This window comes from Pelophylax lessonae (assembly GCF_965119305.1).
Source record: "Pelophylax lessonae genome assembly, chromosome: 4".
NCBI lineage: Eukaryota > Metazoa > Chordata > Amphibia > Anura > Ranidae > Pelophylax > Pelophylax lessonae.
This window is the reverse complement of record NC_138771.1, coordinates 113361622-113387925: the sequence shown is the minus strand read 5'-3', so window position 1 is coordinate 113387925 and position 26304 is coordinate 113361622. Positions and strand designations below refer to the sequence as shown.

The window sequence follows — 26304 nt, the reverse complement described above, 5'->3', positions numbered from 1 at the left end:
TAGGCACTGGGGTTACTACCAGACGCTAAATTACTCCTTAGTTGCTAAGGTTTACACCTAGTCGCTAACCCCCAGTTGCTAAGGCTACACTCTTTGTCCATAAATATTCACCCAATCGCTAACACCTAGTCGCTAACACCCAGTCGCTAAGGCTACACGCTTGCTATCCCTCTGGTCACTAAGGCTGCAAGCCTTGTCCCTAAATATTCACCCAGTCGCTAACACCCAGTCTCTAAGGTTACACGCCTTGTCACTAAATATTCACCCAGTCGCTAACCCCGAGCTGCTAACACCCAGTCGCTAACACCCAGTCGCTAACACCCAGTCGCTAACGACCAGTCGCTAAGGTTACACGCCTTGTCAGTAAATAATCACTCAGTCGCTAACCCCGAGCTGCTAATACCCAGTCGCTAACACCCAGTCGTTAACACCCTGTCACTAAGGTTACACGCCTTGTCACTAAATATTCACCCAGTCGCTAACCCTGAGCTGCTAACACCCTGAGCTGCTAACCCCCTGAGCCGCTAACCCCCAGTTTCTAACACCCAGTCGCTAGCCCCGAGCCGCTAACACTGAGTCGCTAACACCCAGTCGCTAACCAAAGCCGCTAATACCCAGTCGCTAACCCCAAGGCGCTAACACCCATTCGCTAACACCCAGTCGCTAACCCAAGCCGTGAATACCCAGTCGCTAACCCCAAGCCGCTAACACCCAGTTGCTAACCCCAAGCCGCTAACACCCAGTCGCTAACCCCAAGCCGCTAACACCCAGTCGCTAAAACTAACACCCAGTCACTAGGCTACACTCCTTGTCACTAAATGTTCCCCTCTGGCTCCCCCCTCCCCAAGTGGCTGACCAGCTGATCAGTCACTTACTTACTCATGTCCCTGCTGCTGCTGTCGCTCCCTTGGTCCTTCTGACCATCCTCCGCCGCCGCTCAGTGACTAGTCACTGGTCCCCCGCACTTGTCCCCCACAGCTCCTCTTCCTCCTCGCACACAACACACACAGCACAGCACTCGGCTCCTTCGCTGCACGCCTGCACGCCCCCCCCACACACACACACACACACACAGCACACAGCACACAGCTTCCGGCTCCTCTGTGAGATCTCCTCCTCCTCCTCACACAGCGCCTAGTTATTTAAAGTTTAAAATGTGTTAATAAAAGGCTGCTATGGCCATTTTCACTTTATTCGCTGTGTGGTCTCCATTGTGATAGTTAAGGTGTAATGGTTGATGGGTGAGTTTATTATGGCCTTTCAGCCAGTAGTAAAGGGCAACATCTGTTTTACACTGGTCAAGCATAGTCTTCAAAAATAGCAAATATAACTGTTTCATGTGCATAGATAAAATCAATAGGCATAAAGAAGTTTATTATTAATACTAACAAACTTTGGAATTATTATTTATATGGAGCTGACCACAGTCACGCAATATAAAACATAGACAGCAGATTTGCTTTTAGTCCTATGTTAATAACAGACAGACAGACATATGTATTATTAGATTCAAAACTAAGGTGAAGATTTAAAATAAGCAATTGAATCTTGGCACCTTAATCTTCTTCTTCTTAGGTTTAATAAGCGTCTGCCACCCATTCCCCCTCCACATTTGGGAAAGGTGCAAACTTTCCTGGTGGTGAATAGAAAATTTGAATGCCAGTTAATGATATGTCACATTTTTTATTACCAAGTGTGTATGTTATTTTGTAACTGTTTTATATACTTGTTGAAGTGTTTATTGATATTTTCCATTCTTTTATTGTTGAATTATTGTGCATTGTTGCAATAAATATCCACTCTTCAGTCCTGGTGCGTTGGAGAGTGTGGTGCTGCTGGCAGAGTAGTGGGCACTGGGAACAGAGGACCTGAGAAAAAAAGTGGCTCCTTCAGGGGTAAACCCTATATGAATATCCATACAATTCACACAATTTATGTGTGAAGATTCTCAACATTTTTAACATTCTCAAATCCTTTAGTAAATCAGCCTCTATAATGTGTAGCAGTGCCAGGTACTGTAGTGCCACTGCTGTGCATTTAGCTACTCTCTCGCTGAAACACAATTGCAAAATGTGTCAATGTTATGTCAGTAAGAAAGGAGTTCAAGATCTCATTTTATGACAATATCCTGTTTTTTTTTATTTTTATTTATTATAAGAATGTCATGTTTAATGATTTTCTTAAAGTGTTACTAAAACCAGGACCCTGCATTCACTATATCTGGTCTCCCACAGTACACAGAACATGAAAATTGTATTATTTTAGTAGTTATAAACTGCTAAATAACTTTTCTCATCAGCAGTATATAGCAGTCTTGTGACTTTTATCAGTGTCTGGCTGAGCACTGGTTAAGGCTTTTAGGAGGAGCTTTCATCCTCCTATGAGGCTGTAGGACCCCTGACCCTCTGTCTGGACAGTGCTGATTGGTCATGTGCAAATCACATGCACCTCTGATGTGGAAAGAAAAATGCACAATGAGCAGGATTAACCCCTTAGCTTCTATAGTGAGTATAACAAGCATGCTTTACTGCATATACAGACAGATTTTACTGTTGCGGATTTCCCACTGTCAAAATAAACTGATCAATGCTGCCGGCTATACAGGCGGTCCCCGAGTTACAAATATCTGACTTACATATGGCTTGTACTTACAAATGAAGGGGGACAACAGGAAGTGAGAGGAAATCTACCCAAGGAAGGGAAATTCGCTCCTGTAAGAGGTATTATGGGAAAAAGGTGTCTCCACTGAAACTTTATCACCAATCCTTGTTTTCACAACAACCCAAAATTTTAAAAATCCATTTGTCATAGGGACAGAAAGTGAGGTGAAATCTTTTGAACAGAAGCACAGACCACAAAACAAACATTACAGGGGTGTTAATCCTTCCCTATGCTATCCAAAAATTTAAAAAATGATTTTTTTGGCTGGAGTTACATTTAAAAAATGTACCTGTTTCAATTTACATAGAAATTCAACTTAAAGTGGATGTAAACCCGATTCATGAAATTTGACCTGGGCACATATATCTGTAGTGTTTACTTATCTCTCTCCAAAGCACTAAGTCCTGTGTCTTTCTGCTGCTCCGTTCTTCTGTTGTCAGCATAATAACTTCTGACAAGTTCTCCAACACAGGAGATAAAAGCAGCTAAAAATTTGTGTCAGGTGGATGCTCTAAATAGGTTAGTAGAGAGCTGGTCTATTATTAGCACAGCTCTGCAAGTATCTTTGTTTTTCTGCATTTTTTATGTGGAGGGGGGTTGCCTTTCTTCCAATCAGCTGTCACACAGTGTATGCCAGGACTCCACTCCCACAGTTGAAACAGGAAGAACAAATTGTAACACAATGTTCACTTTCTAAAGAATATAGCAAGCTGAAGACAGCAGATATACATGTAAAGATTTGTCTCATCCCTGCGTAACATCTGAGGCTGTTCACCTTACTGGGTATATGTGAGGGTTTACATCCACTTTAAGAACAAACCTACAGACCCTATCTTGTTCATAACACGAGGACTGCTTGTAGTTAGCTAAAGCTGGCAGCCCTGATCGTGCGGCATTTATCCAACAGGCTGGTACACTTCTGTACAACAAAGATGTTCATTTATGGATCAGAATTTGGCTGGTCCCTGCTGAAACCAGTCGAATTTAAATCCATGAATGGCCAGCTATAATGTCTGCTCTAGCATATCTACATCTAATTGTTAGGACAAACACATCATTATTGTTTTTTTTTTTTTTTTAAAAAAGGTGACTGTCACCTATCAGTCTATTTCTCAGATACTAATTTTTTTTCGGCAATTTGATTTAGGAAATCCAGCAGCAAAATAACAGCAAGCTAATCTGACTTCCCCATGTGTTTAACACTGTGCTATGTATATACGTTGCTCAGATACATATTGGTTAAACTGATGCATGCAAAAATAAAATTTCATTACATCATACTTTGTTTATACATTCCAATTCCTGCAACACCCTACTATCTGCTGGTGTTAACTTAAAGCTATACTTTTTGTACACCGTTCCATCCCTAGTGCTGTATACTATGTCACATTCATCCATACTGTCCTCCTCTTCAGCATCAGAGGCATTTTTATGAACAATGGTGTCCTCATCACAGTATGTCATAGCCCCGGAATTGCCATTCAGCCTTTCATAGCTTGGCTTCCAACACAGGGTCTTTTTGGACTTGGCTTGTTTCATAACAAACAATGCCACTGCCATGACCAACAGCACCAGAATCAAAACAGGGAGGACAGCAGAATAATAAGAGACTTTAGAAGGCAATCTGTTGGCTAGCTTCAGGTTCTTCAAGGCAACCTGTTCGGCTTCAACTTGTAGGTGTTTTATGCAAAGTACTGCAAGAGAATGGGTAAAATAAGAATTAGAATTTCATAGGAATTGGTCAATTCAATAATAGTGTGGAATTCAAATTGCAAAGTGTAACATTCACTGCAACCAGTCAATACCCATCTTATGAAACAAACTGGGGGATGTGGATTGGATGGATCCAAAAGATGAGGATCCAAAGCCAATTCACCAGAAAGAGGTGATCAAATATAGGTGCCAATGATACACTAAAAATAATGACCGAGGTGCTCGGAATAGTGAAAAATAGAACAATATATATTTCCTGACAGACTCCATGGCAGCATACGTATCGGGTTTGGCCCCGCCTCCAAACCTACCCATAGGACCTCACTCCCATAAATCTTTGCTCCTGTTCAGCACACGTGTTCTTTTTTTGTCCTCCAAAGGATTACCTGATATCCTACCTGAAGATGGATTCCGGGTGATGGATGGCTCTACCAGTCGGGTATGGAGCTCTCCAATAAGCCCCAGCTGCTGCGGGGTATGGAGTAGGGGCGAAGATGTAGCAGCCTTGGCCAAAAAGCCCAGCTGCTGCGGGTGGCTGGTACCCTTGAAGAGATAAGTCCGGTGTGCATCCATCCCTGGTGGTCTGCGGTTCGTGAGTACACTCCATGGCAGCTATTTTATATGTTTATATTGCCTTGCTTATATATGTGTCTCTTACCTGGTCTTTCCTGCCTTCCCTGGTGGCTAGTGGTCCGGGGCCGGTCAGCGGTTCACTTCCTGACCGGCCGCCGGTGCGGTACGCTACTGCGCATGTGCGGCGCCTCGAGAACGAGGCTTGGCTCTCGCGCGTGCGCAGTAGGAGCTCGGCGCATGCGCAGTGAGTTGGCGTCGGTGGCGATCGCTGATGACGTCACCAGGCGCCATATTTAAACCCCAGAACTGTCAGCAGTGTTGTGTTTATACACACTGCTGATACTGGGTGTTCTATACTCCGCATCTGATCGGTTGTTGGACGCCTGCTGTTCGCTGCCGCTCTGCCTGCTAACCTCTGGTTCTTGGTGAGTACTGGCCCCAGTTTGGGAGCGCCCCCCCCCCCCCCCCTCCTCTTTTGCTGGTTTTCTGACATTGCTGTCCGGCTCATTCTTGTAGGTCAGCATCAGAATGGAAGCTACTTTGCCCTCCGGTGGTCAGCCCGCCCCTAACAGGTATTTGGGGCTTCTTGGTGGGGCTGTGGGTTATAGGGGGTGGGGGTAGGAACTCAAGTGTTCCTAGCTTCCTGTCTGTTTTTTCTGTTTTTTTCTCTTGTTCGCAGCCCTCCTCGTTCAGAGACTAGGCACTCTTCTCAAAGAAGTGAAAGGCGCTCGAGCTCTCGCCACCGGCACTCTACAGGAAAGTCCCGTTCGGGCTCACATCATCAAAAATCATCTACTTCAGCCAGCCACGCACGGAGACCTGACAAAGCAGGTTGCAGAGGCTGTGGCGCTAGTGTCCCGGAGAGGAAGCTTTTCTGTGATAGATGTTTCTCCCAGGCTGCGGGAGAAAGGGATACTTCCGATCAGCGCATTGAGGCTTTGGTCAAGAGAGTGGTTAAGGACTCTTTGGCAGAGTTGGGTGTCAGTCGTTCTCAAGACACTGCAACGGCTTCCCCAAGCCCCTCCCCTGTAGCTCTACAGGTACAGGAAGATTTCGAGTCGGCCCACACAAGCCATCAGTCGATGCTCTTGTCAGGTAGCGACTCTGAAGATGAGGATCCCTGCTTGGGTTTTGAATATACCTTGGTGCCTTCCCTGGTTAAAGCGGTCAGAGAGACCTTAAATTGGGAAGAGTCAGCTGTTCCCCCTCCCAAGCAGAAGAAGTACTTTAAACAGCTCAATAAGGAGCGTGTTAATTTTCCCTTCCTGGGAGAGTTGGGTGAAATCATCTTGGAGGAGTGGAAAAAGGTGGAACGAAAGAATTCCTTAGTATCCAAGATGGCTAAACTTTACCCCTTCAAAGAGGATGATGTGAAACATCTTGAGTCTCCTCCCCTAGTTGACGCAGCAGTCATGAGACTGGTCAAGCACGTGACCCTTCCCTTAGAGGATACGGTCTCATTTAAAGACCCGTTGGACCGAAGGATGGACTCTGATTTGAAGAGAATCTACCTTACAGCAGGTATGGCCTGTAAACCAGTCCTGGCTTTAGCTGCTCTATCCAAAGCCATGGAGTCTTGGGCTGATGTGGTAGACGAATCGGTCAGATCGGTTTCGGAGGAGGTGGCCAGAAGCGCTCCAATCCAGGAGCTTAGGCTGGGCGCGTCGTTCCTTGGGGAGGCTTCCATAGACTTGATCCGTCTATTGGCAAGAGTTATGCTGTCCTCGGTCACAGCTAAGAGAGCTCTTTGGCTCCGCCCTTGGGTGGCGGATCCGGCATCAAAGCAAGTTTGGTGCCGTATTCCCTTTGAGGGGTCCTCCCTTTTCGGGAATAAACTTGACGAGGCCATAACCCGGGCTACAGGCGGTAAGTCTGGGTTTCTTCCCCAGGATCGGCGCCAGTTCAACGTCAAGAAAGGACAGCCTACCAGAAAATTTGTGCCTGACCGGGCCAGGGAAGCTCGTTCTTATAGACCTGGTCAGGAGTTCAACCGGAACTGGAGATCCAGACAGTCTTCCAGGAAGACGACAAAGAACGTCTCCTCGGGGGACCGTGAGCCCACTAAGTCCTTTTGAAGGTGGGCCCGCTCAGACATGTCGGGTGGGTGCGCGTCTACGCTCCTTCCGACATGTCTGGGCGGCTTCGATTCAGGACCCCTGGGCCGTCAGGACGGTGTCTTCAGGCCACAAGTGGGTCTTCAAGGAGAGGCCAGGCTCAAGGTTCCTGCCTACTGCCATACCATGCCTAGAAGAAAGGCGTCAGATTTTGTTTTCTTACGTCGAAGCTCTCATTGCTCAAGGGGCTGTCATCTCCGTTCCAGAGTCCGAGCGAGGCCAAGGAATATATTCTCCGCTCTTTCTGGTCCAAAAGAAGAACGGATCATGGAGACCAGTAATAGATTTGACCTTCTTGAACAAATTCATAAAAAAAGAAAGGTTCAAAATGGAGACCCTGTTGTCCATACAGCAGTCAGTCCAGCCGGCAGATTGGATGGTGTCCATCGACTTGAAAGACGCCTACTTTCATGTCCCTGTGGACGAAGATTTTCAAAGGTTTCTCCGGTTCGAAGTGGGAGGATTACATCTTCAGTTTATCTGTCTCCCATTCGGGCTCTCAACATCTCCACGGACCTTTTCAAAAATCTTATTGGCCGTGGTAGCCCTACTGAGATTGAAAGGTATCCGTCTTCACCACTATTTGGACGATCTACTCCTGTTGTCTCAAGACAGAGACCAACTATTAGTTCATCTGGAGCAGGTCGTGTCCACTCTCCAGAAGTTTGGTTGGTTACTCAACAAGGAGAAGAGTCACCTGATTCCAACTCAGTCCCTGATCTACTTGGGCGCTCTGTTCGACACAGAGAAGGCGACTATCTCTCTTCCAGAGGAAAAGATAGGGACTCTTCGAGACAGGATTCGCTTTGCCCTCTCATCCTCTCATCTTCAGGCACGTCAATGCCTGAAGGTGATCGGGACTATGGTCGCAGTAGTCCCCATGGTGAAGTGGGCCCTGTGGAGGATGAGACCCTTTCAGAAGGGATTCCTTCAGCAATGGGATACGTGGCATCTGGATCAACGCATCTTCTTAACCCCTTCAATGAGAGCGAGTCTCCCCTGGTGGTTATGCAGAGACCACCTGCTGAACTGCCACTCTCTGAAGCCAGCTCCGTGGGTAGTGGTTACCTCGGACGCCAGCAACATAGGCTGGGGTGCCCACTGTCTGTCGGAGGTGGCACAGGGCAGGTGGGAGTTTTCCACTCGAGGAATAGTATCCAACATACTAGAACTCCGAGCAGCATTCCAAGCTCTTCGAGCATTTGCTCACCTGACAAAAGACCAACCTGTCATGCTGCGCCTGGACAACACCTCAGCAGTGGCATACATCAGGAAACAAGGGGGAACACGCAGCTGGTCCCTATTGAGGGAAGTGGAGCCGATTATGTCCTGGGCACAGAAAAATCTCTCGAATCTTTCAGCGGTTTATGTTCCAGGAGTCCAGAATGTCAAAGCAGACTTCTTGTCCAGAGTGGATCTGGACAACAACGAGTGGTCCCTTCACAAGGAAACGTTCAACTGGATCCTAACATTGGGGCTTTCTCCAGAGGTAGACCTCTTCGCCTCCCCCTGCAATCACAAACTGCCGAAGTACTACTCAAGATTCAGAGATCCACAAGCATCAGGGATAGATGCACTCTCGGATCAGTGGAGATTCCACAGGGCATACGCCTTCCCACCAATTCCGATTGTGTTGCAGTTCCTTCGGAGACTCAGGTCGGAGCCAGTGGAGGTAGTGGCGGTGATTCCCTTCTGGCCGAACAGGCCATGGTTTCCCCTTCTGACGCTACTCAGTGTCCGAGACCCAATCCCGCTACCCTTCAGACCGGATCTGTTGTCCCAGGGGTCTGTACTCCATCCGTGCCCAGACCGTTTACATCTCAGGGTCTGGATGTTGAGAGGAGGAGGTTACAGGCTTTAGGCTGTCCAGAAACGGCAATCTCGACATTACTTAGTGCTAGAAGAAGCTCAACGAACAGGGTGTATCAGAGAATCTGGGAAAAATTTTCTGCACAACTGAATACAAGGCCTGATCCTCAATCTTCAATTAAGATCCAGGATGTATTGAGCTTTCTCCAATCAGGACTGGATTTGCCTCTATCAGTGAGTTCGCTCAGAGTCCAGGTCTCGGCTATTTCCGCTTTTACAGGGATCTCCTGGGCCACTCATGCCCTAATTCGTCAGTTCTTCCAAGGGGCAGTGAGAATCAGACCTCAGAGAAAACCCAGGTTTCCCAAGTGGGATCTGCCACTAGTTCTGGATTTCCTGGCGAGTCAGATTCAAGACATGTCTGATTCTTTGACCATAAGAGAGCTTACACTGATAACAGTGTTTCTGGTAGCTATAACCTCAGCAAAAAGAGTGTCGGAAATTGGGTCCTTTGGGACACAAGAGCCTTTCTTAACCTTTTTTCCTGACAGAGTGGTGCTCATCCCCATGCTGGATGCGAGACCAAAAAGGACCTCTGTCTTCCATGAAAACATAGAAACAGTATTACCAACCTTTAGACAGGAAGAGGAAGAATCTTCGGTTCATCCGCTGGATGTTGGAGAGTGTATTAAGAAATATTTAGATGCCACTTCCTCTTTCAGAAAATCAGAACATCTTTTTGTTACCTTCTATGGAAAAAACAAAGGTTCAAGAGCCTCGACGAGATCCATTTCCTCTTGGATCATCCAGACCATCCAGTGGGCTTATAGGGCTAAGGGCTTGACCCCTCCAGCAGTAGTTACAGCTCATTCGACGCGGAGCATCTCTACCTCCTGGGCAGTATCCAGACATGTGGCTCCTGAAGTCATTTGCAGAGCAGCGTCGTGGTCCTCTATTAACACTTTCTTATCCCATTACTGTGTTGAGCCAGCGGCTCTTTCTTCTGTGAATTTTGGTTTGCAAGTCCTGTCTGTTTGACAAAATGCATTAAAACTTTTCTGTTCAGCACCTGCCCACCCTGTGTGTACGGCGAGTTATTTCCCGATACGTATGCTGCCATGGAGTCTGTCAGGAAAACGGAAAATTTATATCAAATACTTACCGTAATTTTCCTTTCCTGATGGACTCCATGGCAGCAGGAGTTCCCTCCCGGATTTCTGTGGAGGATAGTTACAGAACACGTGTGCTGAACAGGAGCAAAGATTTATGGGAGTGAGGTCCTATGGGTAGGTTTGGAGGCGGGGCCAAACCCGATACGTATGCTGCCATGGAGTCCATCAGGAAAGGAAAATTACGGTAAGTATTTGATATAAATTTTCCGTTTTAGGCACTTATGCCTGGTGAAGGAACACATAACATATGTGAAAACAGGACATGATAAAATCAATTAAAACCACATAAGAACAATGGATATGCAGCAACTGTACCCAAAAACATAGATAAAGTAGTATAATGCACAGCATGTGGTGGAATCACCTTTTGAATAAGACAACATGGAAAAACTCAGCTCATGTGGGGGTGTTTGCACAGCGAAAGATGATCCTGGGAAATAGGAATGGTGGGACAGTGGCGCTGTGTCAACAACCAACTGGAGTAGAGTGAAATCCTCTGGGAAAAGTCCAAGCTCAATATTCAGCAATAAAGGATTGTCCGGTCATGGACTATATCACTGTGGCATGATAGACAAGCAAGGGTTTTCACAGGGATGAATATTGCAATGAATGGTGATATCACTGAAGATGCTGGCCGCCCAGAAAAACAGTGCACTTCGCTCCAATGGCAGCCGTCGGGTCTGGTGCATGAGATATCACCTGTTCACTGGGTGATGCACATGATCAGACCATGTGGTGTACGGGGATGAACAGTAATGGAGTCCTCCGTGCTGGGCTGGGGAGAGACCGTATGCACCGTTGTAAATATGGGCTATGTAAGGATAAAGTTCATACCTCCATGTGCGGTGGCAGGACCCCGCCGGCTTCAACAATCCTCCGTCGGCGTCTTCCCCTCTGTACTTGGCTCAAACCACGCTCTGAGTAGCGACGAATGGGTCCGTGGATGTCGGCCCTACGTCACATCCGGTGTGGCGAGCAGTACGCTGGGGGAGCCTGAGTTGAGCCGGTGATGGAGGGGTCCAGAGTGCCCCGAGGAGGTGGGTTCAGTTGGTGCAATCCAAGTAACGCTGCAGCTGACTAGTTTCACCGAGCTGACTAGTTTCCCATCTTATATTTGGAAACTCTGACTGCTAGTTTCAGTGGGTAACTGCACTTTACTCTGTGCATTTGTTTTCTAAATGAACCTTGTTATTTTTTCACATGACAATGACAATGCAAACGGTTTTCAAAAATCTGACAAATGGAACAAAGCAGCACAGCATTACCTAACTGTATAAAACAATGCATGCACAATGTTTATTGATTAAATAATTAAAAGTTTGCTAAATGCTATCCAATTCCTTCATCATCCAGAAAATGAATAAAAAAACACATCACATCACCCAGATTATCGACAGTAAACACAGATACTAAAAGTATCCCTACAAATATGAAAAAACAGCCATTTTCAACAAAGACTGCCATTTACACTGAGCAGCCATGGTCTGGAGCAGGGGTCTTTAAACTATGGCCCTCCAGTTGTTCAGGAACTACAATTCCCATCATGCCCTTGTCATATCTATTAATGTCAGAGTTTTACAATGCCTTATGGGATGTGTAGTTCCACAACAGCTGGAGGGCCGTATTTTGAGGATCCCTGGTCTGGAGGAATAATCAAATGGACGTGTTGGAATCGCTATTGTTCCTAGCAAGGTAAAACAGTGCTGGTGGTGGCCAGGGCTGCTGTTAGAAATCATGGGGGCCCGTAGAGCCTACCTGGCAGCCCCCCCAAATTTATTAAGACAATATTTTCACTAACAATACATTAAAGTCATTATTAGCAAACACAAACATAACAGAGACCTTGTGTGAATTAGCCCGTTTTTATTGTTTTTCACATTTTTTAAAAAAAATGTATAATTTTTTTTAAATGTTAATAAATTTTTATAATTTTATTTTACAATTTTATATAATTATTCATTACATTATTTTTTTTACAGTGTATTGTTTTTTTTTTTTTTTTACAGGACTGGGAAGCCTGCAGTGCTGCAGGGGGTGGCACAGTGAAAGGGGGCACAGAGGGGGACCAGAAACTGTCAGAAAAGGGAGGAGGATTGGTGTCGGAGAAGCAAAGACAGGAATGGTGCCCTGTTTTTGTGTCTCTCCCTGCAGCAGCTGAAAGCTGGCAGGAGGGGGAGATACTGGCTTTCAGCTGCTACAGAGAGCCACACAGGGCTTCCTTCTGTAATTGCCCCTCTGCCCACCCGCACCAATTCCCTGTGCTGTTGGCGCCCCCCTGTGTGCCTGGGCCCCCTACAGGAGGACTGGTGGTCCCCCCTGTTAGCAGCAGCTCAGCAGTTGTAAAAGTCTAAAGTGAAAAATGAACAAAGCATATCCCTCTATAGCTGGCATCACTTAATGGTAGACCACGGTCCAGGTCCAAACTAAGTCACTGTCCCATCGCACCATTTAGAATCTAGTTCTTCCCCCCCCAGCCTCCATTGTCATCCTCACAGCAGAGTGGAGAGCAAGAGGCAGGACAATTCTTGTTGGATGGTGGGAGCAGGAGCTGCTGGAGTTACCTTTTCAAGTTAACCAGCAGCAGGTGATTGGTTGCTAAGATGCAGGGTGTTCCTAGCAACCAAGCAGCAGCTTTTAGATATGAAAAGTAAATTCTGGCCGCTCCAGCTCCTACAATCCATCCAAAACTGTCCTAGCTCCCACTCTCAGCTCTGCTGTGTACCTGCGTAAGGTAGGAGAGTAAAGGGGACTAGGTCACTGCAGTGTGTGTTGGTGGGGGTGTTTCAGGCAGAGGACACTATTATGTGATGTAAAGGGAGGACTGTGATATGCAGGGGGGACTTAGGACTCTGATGTATGAATAGGATTTTGATATAGAAGGAGAGGGATGTGATGCAAAGGAACTGAGCCATCACACAAACATGCGATTTGGTCCTCTGCTTGAAGAAAATGTTACTTATTGGACCGCCCCACATACATATACTGAGACAAGGCAGCCCTTCAGCACAAAATCACATACCTGTACATCATTTCGATTTCTGGGTCTGTGGCGCGTGATTAACCACTTGCCGACCGCCGCACGACTATCTACGGCGGCGGTCAGCCCCTCACAGGCAAAGTGACGTAGGTCTACGTCGCTCGCCTGTGAGGGTTTAGGGAGCGAGCGCGCGCCGCCGGAGGCGTACCGCAAAAAAAATCGCAGATCGCCGCCATTACGCGTTAAAAAAAAAAAACAACAAAAATGACAAAAATCTTTCCCTTTGTTAGTAAACGCGATAACTTTTGCGCAAACCAATCAAAATACGCTTTTTGCGATTTTTTTTACCAAACATAGGTAGCATAAAACAAATTGGCCGAAAATATTAAAAAATTTTGATTTTTACATTTTTTTTTGGGGGAATTTCATATAAAAAAAAGGGAAAAATATTGCTATTTTTGCAAAATTTACGCTCTTTTTTTGTTTATAGCGCGTGATCAAAAAATCGCACAGGTGATCAAATACCGCCAAAAGAAAGCTCTGTTTGTGGGAAAAAAAGGACGCCAAATTCGTTTAGGTACAGCGTCGCACGACCGCGCAATTGTCCGTTAAAGTCACGCAGTGCCGAATCGCAAAATACCCTCTGGTCGTTTAGCAGCCAAATCCTCCGGGGCTTAAGTGGTTAAATACAGCGGGAGCCAATCAGCGGGTCCATTGGACCCAATGTTTGCCGGCGATAGTTCCTGAGAGGGGTAGATCGGCTATCTGCCTATGTAAACAAGGCAGATCGCTGTTCTGTCAAAGGGGAAGATGGAGATCCTGTGTTTCTGCTAAGCAGGAGCATTGATCTCTGTCTTCCCCCAGTCAAAGCACCTTACCCACAGTTAGCAAGCACTCCAAAGGAACACATTTAAACGCCCCTGATGTTAACCCCTTCCCTGCCAGTGGCATTAGTACAGTGACAGTGCATTTTTTAGCACTGATCACTGTATTAGTGTCACTAGTCCTCAAAAAGTGTCACTCAGTGTCAGATTTGTCCACCACAATGTTGCAGTCCTGCTAAAAGTCGCTGATTGCCGCAATTACTAGTAAAAAAAAAAAATTATAAAAATTCCATAAAAATATCCAATAGTTTGTAGACGCTATAACTTTTGCGCAAACCAAACAATGTACGCTTATTGGGATTTTTTTTTTTACCAAAAACATGTAACAAAATACAAATTGGCCTAAACTGATGAAGAAATTAGATTTTTTTATTGAATATGCTTTTCAGCAGAAAGTAAAAAATTATTATTATTTTTTTCCAAAATTATCAGCCATTTTTGTTTACAGCGCAAACAAATTAAAACCACAGAGGTAATCGAATACCACCAAAAGAAAGCTCTATTTGTGGGGAAAAATGTTTTATTTGTGTACAGTGTCACACGACCGCACAATTATCAGTTAAAGTAAGGGTCCTTTCACACGGCCGCTCCGTGTGTCCGCAAATCATCCTATTTTTTTGCGGATGATTTGTGGACATAATGTAAGTGAATGGCACTGCGGATGTCAGCGGAATACCATCCGCTGACATCCGATTTTCCTCCTTTCAGTTCTGTTCCGTTTTTTCGAATGGAACAGAACCCCATTTTTTCATCCGTGTAAAAAAACGGAAAGGAAGTAAAATCGGATGTCAGCGGTGTCATCCGCTGACATCCGCAGTGCCATATACTTACATTATGTCCGCATATCATCCGCAAACGGATGGGATGATATGCGGGCACATGGAGCGGATGACACAAATGTCATCTGCTCCGTGAAAAAAAAAAAGTCCCGCAGCGGACGAAAGCAGCGGAGCGGCCGTCTGAAAGGACCCTAATACAGTGCCGTATCACAAAAAATGGACCTTCCAGGGCTGAAGTGGGTAATGCAATACCCCTGCTCTATAGTGTGTACTTGCTTCAATCCGAGTGTGATTTCAGTCTCCTCTCTACTATCTGCAAAAGTAGTTTCTGACAGGTTATCCCGTATTCTACCCACCTTCCAGTGAACAAATAAAAAGCCACAGCTGTGTGTGATTCCCTGTGAGACTGTGTACAGGGGGATGTATCAATTGCCACTCAGGTCTCAAATTACCCTCAACTTGCTGCTCTATGCTGTGCAGTGTGACGTCAGATTCCCACCCCCTGCCTTCTGGAGCTTAGAAATAGCTTTTGATCTGTATGTTTTAGAAGGCTGCAGAGAAAAGAGATTGCAGATAAACAGGTACAACTTATCAGTGCAGGAAAAAGGTCATCCAGCGCCCAGGGCAAAGATCGCAAACTGCACCCCCCTGGGATCGGACTGATAGCGGTGTAAGGTCTGCGACATGCACTGAATTAGTATCTAGTGATACACTGTTAAACTGCAGCAACCTGGAGAGTTTAAAGTTGGTGAACACATATGGGGTAGTGGTGGGTGGTGTCACTGGAAGGAAATATGTCCCAGCAGTGGTGTGGTATCCCTGGGGAAAATTGTCCCTACGTCTGAAGTGTCACTAGAAGGAAAAAAATGTCCCTGTGTTGATGGTATTACTGGGAGGAAATTATGCTACTATAGAATGTTACTGATGTCAATCTGAGGAGGACTGATTGACCCCGATGTCAGTGGGATGAGGGAAAGGAGGTAGACTCTGAGGGGTGCATGGACTTAAAGGGCTCTAGGGGGACTCTGAGGGAAGAAGGGGGGGGTGAAAGGTCTCTAAGGGCTCATTCAAGCATGTGGCTATCATTGCTGGTGTTTGACAGGTGGTGAGGGGGCCACATGTTGCTACCACCTGTTTTATCTCTAAATATTCTGACCTACTGTGCCTCTATTGTGTGCAGTACATGCTATTTCAATTTTGCCATGTGTACAGCCCTGACTCACAGCATCTCATTGTTCAAGTGGGCAGTTGGGGCACTAAAACTGCAGCTCAACTGCCTATTATTACCTCCCTCTCATCTGTATGAATGAGCCCTATGGCATTGCTTACACTTGTGCTGGGGGGGGGGGGGTCATACAATGAGGTGGTTGAGCTGCAGTTTTACTGTCTACACCTCTTTAAGCTTCAAAGGCAGCCATAGGGGGCATGCACATGATACAGCTGTGATGTTATGCATCCCAAAATGTTTTGTTCAATAGGCTGCCCTACAGGCGAGAAATGTGGAAAATAAGTCCATGACCCTTTTCTAAAAATGTGCCACACCAAATCGCCACGGCACTATGTGGTTTGGTGTGTGTGAAAATGTGTGCGTTAGCAGATGTGTGGGGATGCTCTTAACCATCAATGGCACTGCTGAGCGTCTACTAAAAGGCAGTACCCTTATGTGTTCGTTGTGTTTGTGCACAATCCTGACCGAGTCGTATAGCAGGTTCACACTGGTGGGCTGTGGTTTGTCCGCAGTGCGATTGTATGTGCAGTTTACCTGCAGTTTTAGGTGCGCTCCCAATGATTTCTCATGGACTGTGCATTTTCTGAACATGCATCAAAGATGCAGCATGCAAGACTGCGATTTGCTTTAATGAAAACACACTGTCTAATAGAATTTAATGGAAGCAAAAATAGCAGCTAAACCACACATACAATCGTGCTGTGGGTAAACCACAGCGCACCAGTGTGAACCCACTATTAGGGATAAGAAAAGAGTGAATCGGTGAGGAGGTTGGGGTGGTAAGAGTATGTGCTAATAAAGAGCAAAGTGACGGAGTGCAGAGACTGTGCTAGGCTGCATGATGGGGACAGGACAATTACAAGAGCTAAAAAGGAAACTGGGATGGAAAGGGTGTAAGATCAGTGTGTGGAATGCTGAGCTGAGACCAGAGGCTGCAGAAATCGTGTAGTGACGGTGCTGACAGGTAGAGAGAGGTGTAGGTGAGGCGAAGCGGAGATAAGCCTGACAGGTGAGAGTAACAGGGAAGATGGTGAGGTGTCCCAGGAAGAACAACAAGGTGACAGCAAGGTGAGGTGCGGGAGTGCCCCAAGCGCCCACCCCTTGTATCAGCCCTGCAACTTATATAGTATTTCTTTCTAGGTGTGTATCGCTAGTTACTTCAATGAGCATATGTAAGGGTTTACAACCACTCTAAATGAGATAGTGAGGCTTGTGGTGACCTGATAACATTTATATATCAATTCTTATCTATGATTAAACTTACTGTTGTCTCAAAATAACAAATCCATATTTGGTTTCAAAATAATTGTGAAAAGTTGAGAGCTTTTTGATAGAAGACAATTGACTTCAAAACCACAAAATATTCACTATAATAATATAAAGCTTTAAAGCGGTAGTAAACCACATGCATTACATACTAGCAGATTGTGACAGATTTACCTGAAAACAAAGCCCTCCAGCGGCACACTGTCACCGCTGAAAGTGCTTCCATCTTCACCCGGGCTTCCTTCTGGCTGGGTTAGTGGGCTTCGGCGATATGAATGGCCAAGCCGGCGATGTGTATGGCACAGTTTAGAAGGTACTGGTATACCTTTCCTTCAGAGCGCATGCTCTGGAGACATCACCTGCTGAATCTAAAGTAAATATCTCCTAAACGGTGCATGTTCAGGACATATTTACTCTACCTATAGGCAAGCTGTATTATAGGCTTAAAGAGGAAGTAAACCCTCCTCTGACACTTTTACCTATAGGTAAGCCTATGATAAGGCTTACCTATAGGTACTGTAAATATCTCCTAAACATGTACCGTTTAGGAGATATTTACCTTACATGCAGTCAGTGACATCACTGGCGCATGTGCTCTGAAGGAACGGCCGCTGGTGCCGTTCCTTCAGAGCCCCGTGCCGTGACCATCGGCTCCTGCGCGTGTGCGCGGGAGTGACGTCACCGCAGCTCCGGCCAATCAGATGGCCGGATGCCATGATCCCAGAAGACAGGCAACTGGACATGTCGCCCGTCATTCAGGTAAGCGGGCGGCACGGCAGGGGCTCGTTCTAAGGTAAGTATTTCATAATGAGCTAGTATGTGATGCATACTAGCTCATTATGTGTTTCTCTTTCAACTTGAAGAAAAAAATAAACATTTTTTATGGGTTTACAACCTCTTTAACTATAGGTAAAAATCATACAAGGGAGTTTACTCCCACTTTAACCACCTCAATACTGGGCACTTAAACCCCCTTCCTTCCCAGACCAATTTTCATCTTTTAGCGCTGTTGCATTTTGAATGACAATTGCGCGGTCATGCAACATTGTACCTAAACCAAATTTGTGTCATTTTTTCCCCACAAATAGAGCTTTCTTTTGGTGGTATTTGATCACTGTCAGGTTTTTTCTTTTTTGGTGCACAAATAAAAAAAGACAGAAAAGTTTGAAAAAAAAAAAAAGTTTTTTTGTTTAGGTTATAAAATTTTGTGAATAGATACGTTTTTTCCTGCACTGATGATGCCGCACTGACAGGCACTGATGAGGAGACACTGATTGGGTGGCACTGATGAGGTGGCACTGATGGGGTGGCACTGATATGCAGCACTGATGGGCACTGATAGGTAGCAATGATATGCAGCACTTATGGACACTGATATGTGGCACTGATAGATAGCACTGATATGTAGCATTGGTGGGCACTGATAGGCAGCGCTGATGGGCACTGATAGGCAGCACTGATGGGCACTGATCGGCGGCACTGATAGGCACTGGTGGGCACTGATAGGTGGCACTGATCGGCACTGATGGGCGGCACTGATTGGCACTGATGGGGGGCACTGATGGGCACTGATGGGGGGCACTGATGGGCACTGATAGGCAGCACTGGTGGGCAATAATGGGCACTGGTGGGCAGTACTGGTGGATGGCAATAACGGGCACTGGTGGGCAGCACTGATATATGGCATTGGTGGGCAGCACTGATAGGAGGGCACTACTGGCAGGCTGTTTGCCATCCCTGGTGGCCATGGTGGGCATCCCTGGTGGTCATGGGTGGGCATCCCTGGTGGCTCTAGTGGCATCCCCTCCCCCCAGGGCTGCACTGGTAATCAATCATCTGATTACCAGCACAGACCCCCCCTGTGATCAGTGAGTACTTAGAAATACTCACTGATCACCCCCAGCTCCAGTATCGATCCTCTTCTTCTCCTCCCTGACAGGATCTGTCAGGGAGGAGAAGAGATCGAAGCCGTTACAACGGCTGTATTTACATTGCATGACGGCTGTGATTGGACACAGCCGTCATGTGATCAGGAGGGCCAATCACAGGGCCCTCCTGACGCATCTTGTTGCGCTGTGTCCGAGGGACACAGGCACATCGGGATCGCGCCGCTGCGCGTTCCCGCGGCGGCGCGATCTCGCTCCTTCTGAAGGACGTTCCGGAACGTCCATTCAGAAGGACGAGACTCCCACCCGGCCGTATATGTACAATGGCCCGGGTGGGAGGTGGTTAAAAGAGAAAATAATATTTACATCATGTCCTTGTGTGGGGAAAACCTCAAAAGTGATTTGGATATACAACTCTAAAAAATTGATTTTATTTTATTTATGTATTCCAAAGAAATGCAATTTAAAAATGCAAAAAAAAAAAATTATAATAATAAATAAATAAATAAATATATATATATATATATATATATATATATATATATATATATATATATATAGTAAAACCTTGGATTGGGAGCATAATTCGTTCCGGAAACATGTTTGTAATCCAAAGCACTCTTATATCAAAGGGCATTTCCCCATAAGAAATAATGGAAACTATGATGATTTGTTCCAAAACCATTTATTCATAAGTTTTTCAGTTTATATGTCCATATAAAAAGATTATAGCAATGTGATAGGCTGTGTATCCATAAAATGTCCATTCACAAGGGGATTAGAAGCAAAATCCAGCAGTAACTACAGAGTATAAAAGAGAAGAGAGGCGCCTCTAAGTGTAGCAATATGGTTACATTTAATGAGGATACAACATTAAGCAACTCACATGATTGATATTTAAAACAGGCACATCTAAGTATGCAGACATTCAGGGTAAAGCTGTCCAAAGATACCATCCTCCTAACCGCCGACTCTCACCTCTGTCAGTCTGCAATCGTGACCGGGAAGACTACCCTGCAGTAGAGCGATCTGAAAGCGAGGCTTGAAGCACTCATGGAGCGCAGTGTGGAAGGGATGACGTCGATGGCGGTGCGGAGGAAGGTCTATGTGGACAGTTTTACTCCGGATGCCTGCATACTTAGATGTGTCTGTTTTAATCATCAACCATGTGAGTTGCTGAATGTTGTACCTTCATTAAATGTAACCATATTGCTACACTTAGAGGCGCCTCTCTTCTCTTTTATACTCAGTTGTGACATGATGCCACTTGTATATCAAGACATCACTTGTTTATCAAGTCAAAATTTATATAAAAAAAATTGTTTGTCTTGCAAAACGCTCTCAAACCAAGTTATGCCCAATCCAAGGTTTTATTTTTGTAGGTAGAAATTACACATTTTGTAATGTGTACCATTTTTTAAAAATACAAATGTTTGAATTGGAATGTAAAAAAAAAAAAAAAGGAACAAAGGGGGAAGAGTTAATCCAGATCCAGAAAGGTGACATGCAGTAAGCAACGATAGGCAGTGTCACACGCTAGAAGAGGTCCACCGCTCTCGCAGCGGCTCCGGTGTTTTGTTCCAAAGAGATTTTCCTTTTGCTTTTTATTGATTATAACCTGGTGAGTGCAATGTAGTTTAAAAATCATGCTTGTTCAAAGATTACTTCACCATGAGCTTTCTTTCCATTCCATACATCTGAAACCTACTCTGGAATGATCGGTACTAACATTTGGGGAGAGTCATCCTTTTTCCTTTGGCTGCCTATTGTTGCTTACTGCATGTCACCTTGAAGTCCCAGGCGGCATTGTCATCTGGATGTAGATCTTTTAAGGCTTGATTGATCACCTTTGCCATGGTGATCCACGGCTTCTGGTAAGAGGCTCATTTATCTGGTGGCGGTGTAGACTGCTCACCCAATGACAAGTTTATGTTCACACATCGGACGGGTGGAAGTTTGAACATATCTATATAATAACCTTTTCACCTTATTTGATGGACATTTATATTTATTAGTGTTCTTCATTCACCTATTGTAGCGCTGCATTTTTATTTTATATTTTTTATCATTGTTTTGATTGATGCTGGCGACTGTTATTGTATAAGCGCGGTTTTCTTCTTTTTATATATATATGTTAGGATTGTTCTTAGATCCTGAGTGCTGAACCTTATCCAGTTCCAGGTTAGGGATTCAGGATCTATCTTATCATTGATATTTCTGTGTTTACTGTTTCATTGAGATTGTTTGTGCATTTTACTAAACGCAAGTTAAAGACAAGTAAACCTGATTCTTTACTGCAAGCCCTGGTGGTTTCTTATCATTTACAATGACAGAACCTATAGCGTCAAGTGGGTTGGATAACACTCAGGGCAATCGAAGTGAGGAGGATTTGTGTACACCTAGCCACTAAAAAGGCAGTTGATACTTGGAATAGACTTCCAGCAGCGGTAGTGAGTCAGTCAACAGTAAGTGGATTCAAACATGCTTGAGACAAGATCTAAACTTATGCCTCGTACACACGCACCAATTGTCTGCCGAACGATCGGCCGTCTTTTGTCCAGTGTTGTTGTGTTGGTTGAAATGTGCTCTAGACTGCACACGAATTTTGTCGGCCAACAACAACCAACTGCAAAAGTGATGTCATGTTCTGGTCTACTTTTCGTGTGTTTTTTTCTTCTCTGAGCATGCCCAGTCTTGCTCATCTGACTTTTGTCGGCTGAAATATGTACTGACTGACGAACAATCGGCCGTTCTGGTGACGGCCAACAAAGATTTTATAGCATGCACACCAGATTTTGTTCGGCCGAAAAGTCGCAGTCGGTTGTCGAAAGCATCATACTAACAAGCCGACAATCGGCCGATTGGACGTTGACCGAAAATTTACGGCCAACAATCGGTGCGTGTGTACGGGGCTTTAGACAAATGAAAGTTTAAAAAAGGGGTAGATTTGATAGGCCACTAGGTCTTTTTTCTACCATCACTCTTTATGTTTCTATGTTAAATATACATACCAGAGTTCAGGTCACAAAAGCAGCAATCGTTCTGATCAGTCTGTGAATCACAACAGTTGATGCATCTCATTTCTTCAGGTGACCAAGCAGCATTGGTTTTACATGTTATACAGTGATTTGGCCCTGGGCCAGAACAGTGCCTACATGATGAATCACAAGACTGGCACACACCCTGCAAAACAAAAGAATGGCATCACAGGAAGTAAACCAGGATACAGCAAATTCATTAAAGTGACACTTAAATATTTCAGACATCCCAACCTGCAAAAACTCATTTCAGGGAGGTGCCCCCCCCACGCATGCACGCCGCACGCGCCCCCCCCCCCCACGCACGCACGCCGCCACCACCGCGCCCCCCCCTTCCCAATTTAACACAACCAGAGAATAATGAAATAAAATGTAATTAGTATACCTGGTCACTGGTGCTGGTACTGGTCACTGGTGCTGGTCACTGGTGCTGGTAATGGTCACTGGTACTGTTCACTGGTGCTGGTAGTGGTCACTGGTACTGGTCACTGGTGCTGGTACTGGTTACTGGTGCTGGCCATGGTCACTGGTAATGGTCACTGGTGCTGGTGCTGGTACTGGTCACTGGTACTGGTCATGGTCACTGGTAATGGTCACTGGTGCTGGTACTGGTCACTGGTGCTGGCCTGGTCACTGGTGCTGGCCTGGTCACTGGTGCTGGCCTGGTCACTGGTGCTGGTAATGGTCACTGGTGCTGGTACTGGTCACTGGTACCTGGTGCTGGCCTGGCCTCTGGTGCTGGTCTGGTCACTGCTGCTGCTCTCTGGTGCGTGCTGGCCTCTGGGTTAGGTGAGTTGGTCACTGTGTTGTGGCCGATCCCGCGCGCGCCACAATTCCTCCTGGAGTGGACGAATGCGGCTGAAGTAGAGAGCAAAGCCATTGCTTCCTCTCTGCCGCTCCTCCCACAGGCGGAGTGCATGTGATATCACTCCGCCTGTGAGCCAGTGTAACGTTAAAAAACCATACCCCGTGGAGAAACCATACCGTCGTCACTTCCGGTCTGAAACAGCTGAGCAGCGCAGCAGTGCGCATGCTCAGAGCCACGGATACGTAAATGAACATGAAAGAATTTGACAAGTGCGCATGCTCGGTGGGCATGAAATTCTCACGGCACTGTGTCTAATGTAATACTTGCGGCGGGTACATTAAAACACTTCGGCTGCAACATAAATCATCTCCTCTGCTATCGCTGTAACTTCCCTCATCTCCGGTAATAAATATAAAAGCGGCGGCGGGAGTATGAGATGTAAATGTGACGGCGATCGCGGCTCCGTGATCCGCTTTTATTTTTATTACCGGAGATGAGGGCAGTGACAGGGCGAAGAGCGGAGATGATTTATGTTGCAGATAAGCTGTTTTAATGTAAGCGCCGCAAGTTTAACTACCGTGAGAAATCCATACCCTCCGTAGCTGAACCGGAAGTGACGAGGGTATGGTTTTCTCACGGGTATGGATTTTTCACGGAACACCGGTCTTACAGCGGCTCCGTTCTCACTCACTGCAGGCTCAGGCTGACTCATCATCGACATGACACTCAGTGACTGACACACAGCCGGGATATTGCTCTGAGCTCGCGGGTGTCCGTGAGCTCAGGGCGGAAACCGGGAGTCTCCCGCGACTTGCGGGAGACTTGAGATGTCTGATATTTCTTTATTTTTCAAAATTAATCCATGCATCTCCACTACTTAATGATCCTGTAATCTATTTTTCTCTAAATTGTTTCTGTGTTTTTTTTTGTCTCCTTGTAATGCCCTCTGTGAGCTTCTGACTCTCTCCTTTTCTCCCCCCCACCATGTGCAGTGCTCTGATTGGGTACATGGGGGGTTGTTGGGAATAAAATGAGGCTTATGACATAATTAATCCTACCAAAATTTAATGCGCCAGAAATATAATAAAAAAGTGATGACTTTAAATACAATAAATCATATCCAGTTCATAAGGCACATAGCAATGTGTGTGCTTCCAATAAAGTGATATGAAGAGTGTCCCCGTATCCAATTGAAGAAAATCCAGTGATGAAAACAAGTTGTAAACACCAATTAGTGAATCCCTCCACCAGGTGAATTAGCCTCTCACCTTCCTAAAGGACCCAAACGGGCCAGCAATCACATGTATCATGGATCAGACTTCCAGGAAAGAGCCACACTGTATTGCACCTCGAGGGATCCCGGGACATATAAAAAACAGATGAAGAAATCTAGTGCTCTCTGCTTACTAATAAGGGTGTGCTTTATTAGAGAAAGGCAGATCAACTCACATTTGTTGGGCACTCAGCCGTGCCTGCTGTATAAGCGATGTCAGCGATCTGTTACCAGAGAGAGACTCTGCGTCGGCCACGCACGCTCCGTCCCCCTATACGCGTTACGTCGAGCGTAATGCTCCTTTGACTTCCTCGGTAGGGGTCCTACCGAGGAAGTCAAAGGAGCATTACGCTTGACGTAACGCGTATAGGGGGACGGAGCGTGCGTGGCCGACGCAGAGTCTCTCTCTGGTAACAGATCGCTGACATTGCTTATACAGCAGGCACGGCTGAGTGCCCAACAAATGTGAGTTGATCTGCCTTTCTCTAATAAAGCACACCCTTATTAGTAAGCAGAGAGCACTAGATTTCTTCATCTGTTTTTTATATGTCCCGGGATCCCTCAAGGTGCAATACAGTGTGGCTCTTTCCTGGAAGTCTGATCCATGATACATGTGATTGCTGGCCCGTTTGGGTCCTTTAGGAAGGTGAGAGGCTAATTCACCTGGTGGAGGGATTCACTAATTGGTGTTTACAACTTGTTTTCATCACTGGATTTTCTTCAATTGGATACGGGGACACTCTTCATATCACTTTATTGGAAGCACACACATTGCTATGTGCCTTATGAACTGGATATGATTTATTGTATTTAAAGTCATCACTTTTTTATTATATTTCTGGTGCATCACATTTTGGTAGGATTTATAGTTTATTGTGATTTGTGAAACACGATTGGTGTATGCTGCCGGATACCACTTATATACTTTCACACACCTGATTTATGCACAGTGAATTGAGGTTGAGTTATTTTATCACATATATTGGGTTTGCGCTGATAGTGTTTTTGTATTTCATTATGACATAATTAAGTCATGCGCCTCCATCCCTAAATCTAAATTATAAAAGGAAAGGGGTTGGGATTTTGAAAAAAGCATGTGACACAAAAATGGAAAAGTAGTAAAATGCATGATGACACATTTATTATTTCATATATATATGCACATATTATGATGACATGAACGGTATAGAGTTTTGTAAATAAATATGGTAAGTGGGGCTTTATACTAGAGTAACAAAACCAATATACCATGTGGGGTCACCAGGTAATCAGTCTTATTTATGGATCACTCTAGCAAAATGCTTTTCTTTTTTTTTTTTTTTTACTTTATTGTTTTCAGCTGGGGATTTCTCTCTGTAATATATGCTACCATTGTTACCATTCAATCCACACTTGAGCTGTGGTTCATTTTACTTCTACTCTTCTCCCTAATTGTTTCCTACTTTCTTTATTCCACTTATAGTCATAGTGGTTTTGTTACTACAGTATAAAGCACCACTTACTATATTTATTTACACAACTCTATACCCTTCACATATACTGACTGGAGTTGTCACGATTAATAATAATCACGCAGACACCTTTCTCCTACTGGGGGTTCTGTACGTTTGTGCTTTGGGTTTCTGAGGGTCACTGCCACAGCTCCCGGGTCAGACTAACCCTTGGCAGCCCTCAATTGGCAATACCACATGTTGAATCTGAAGCTGAACTATATGTAACTTAGGGTTGGATATCTTTTCTTTCTTTTTTCCCATCTGTTTTCTTGATTTAACCATCAAACTACATTGGTACCTATATGTTTTTTGCAGATAGATACCCTGCATCCGCTCCTGAGGAAGGGGAGTGAACGCCACGAAACGCGTCAAGCTTTTTAGATGCAGTTATTACAATTGTGCATTTACATTTGAGAGCATTATGATTTTTTTGCAATCTAATGATATTAATATAATTTTTATGATAGACAAATCAGCTTCACAACATCTACACTTTACATCGCAATGTGATATTCATGTTATCTGTGTATATATATATATATATATATATATATATATATGTGTGTGTGTGTGTGTGTGTGTGTGTGTGTGTGTGTGTAGCAAGTTTTCCAGGCCTATGGCCTGATGTGG

General features: G+C 45.2%; 1 protein-coding gene across 1 annotated transcript in view; it reads right to left on the bottom strand.

Annotated features, from left to right (window-relative positions):
• Positions 1–3408: 3408 nt before the first annotated feature.
• LOC309554945 (uncharacterized protein) overlaps positions 3409–26304 on the bottom strand; it is a 244789-nt gene continuing 221893 nt past the window's right edge. The window contains exons 15-16 of the mRNA XM_082256696.1: positions 22074–22245; positions 3409–4355 (exon numbers count right to left, since the gene is read on the bottom strand). Of these exons, the coding sequence (XP_082112822.1) occupies positions 3937–4355; positions 22074–22245 (591 nt within the window). The 3' untranslated portion in view covers positions 3409–3936. The remainder of the gene's footprint in view (positions 4356–22073; positions 22246–26304) is intronic.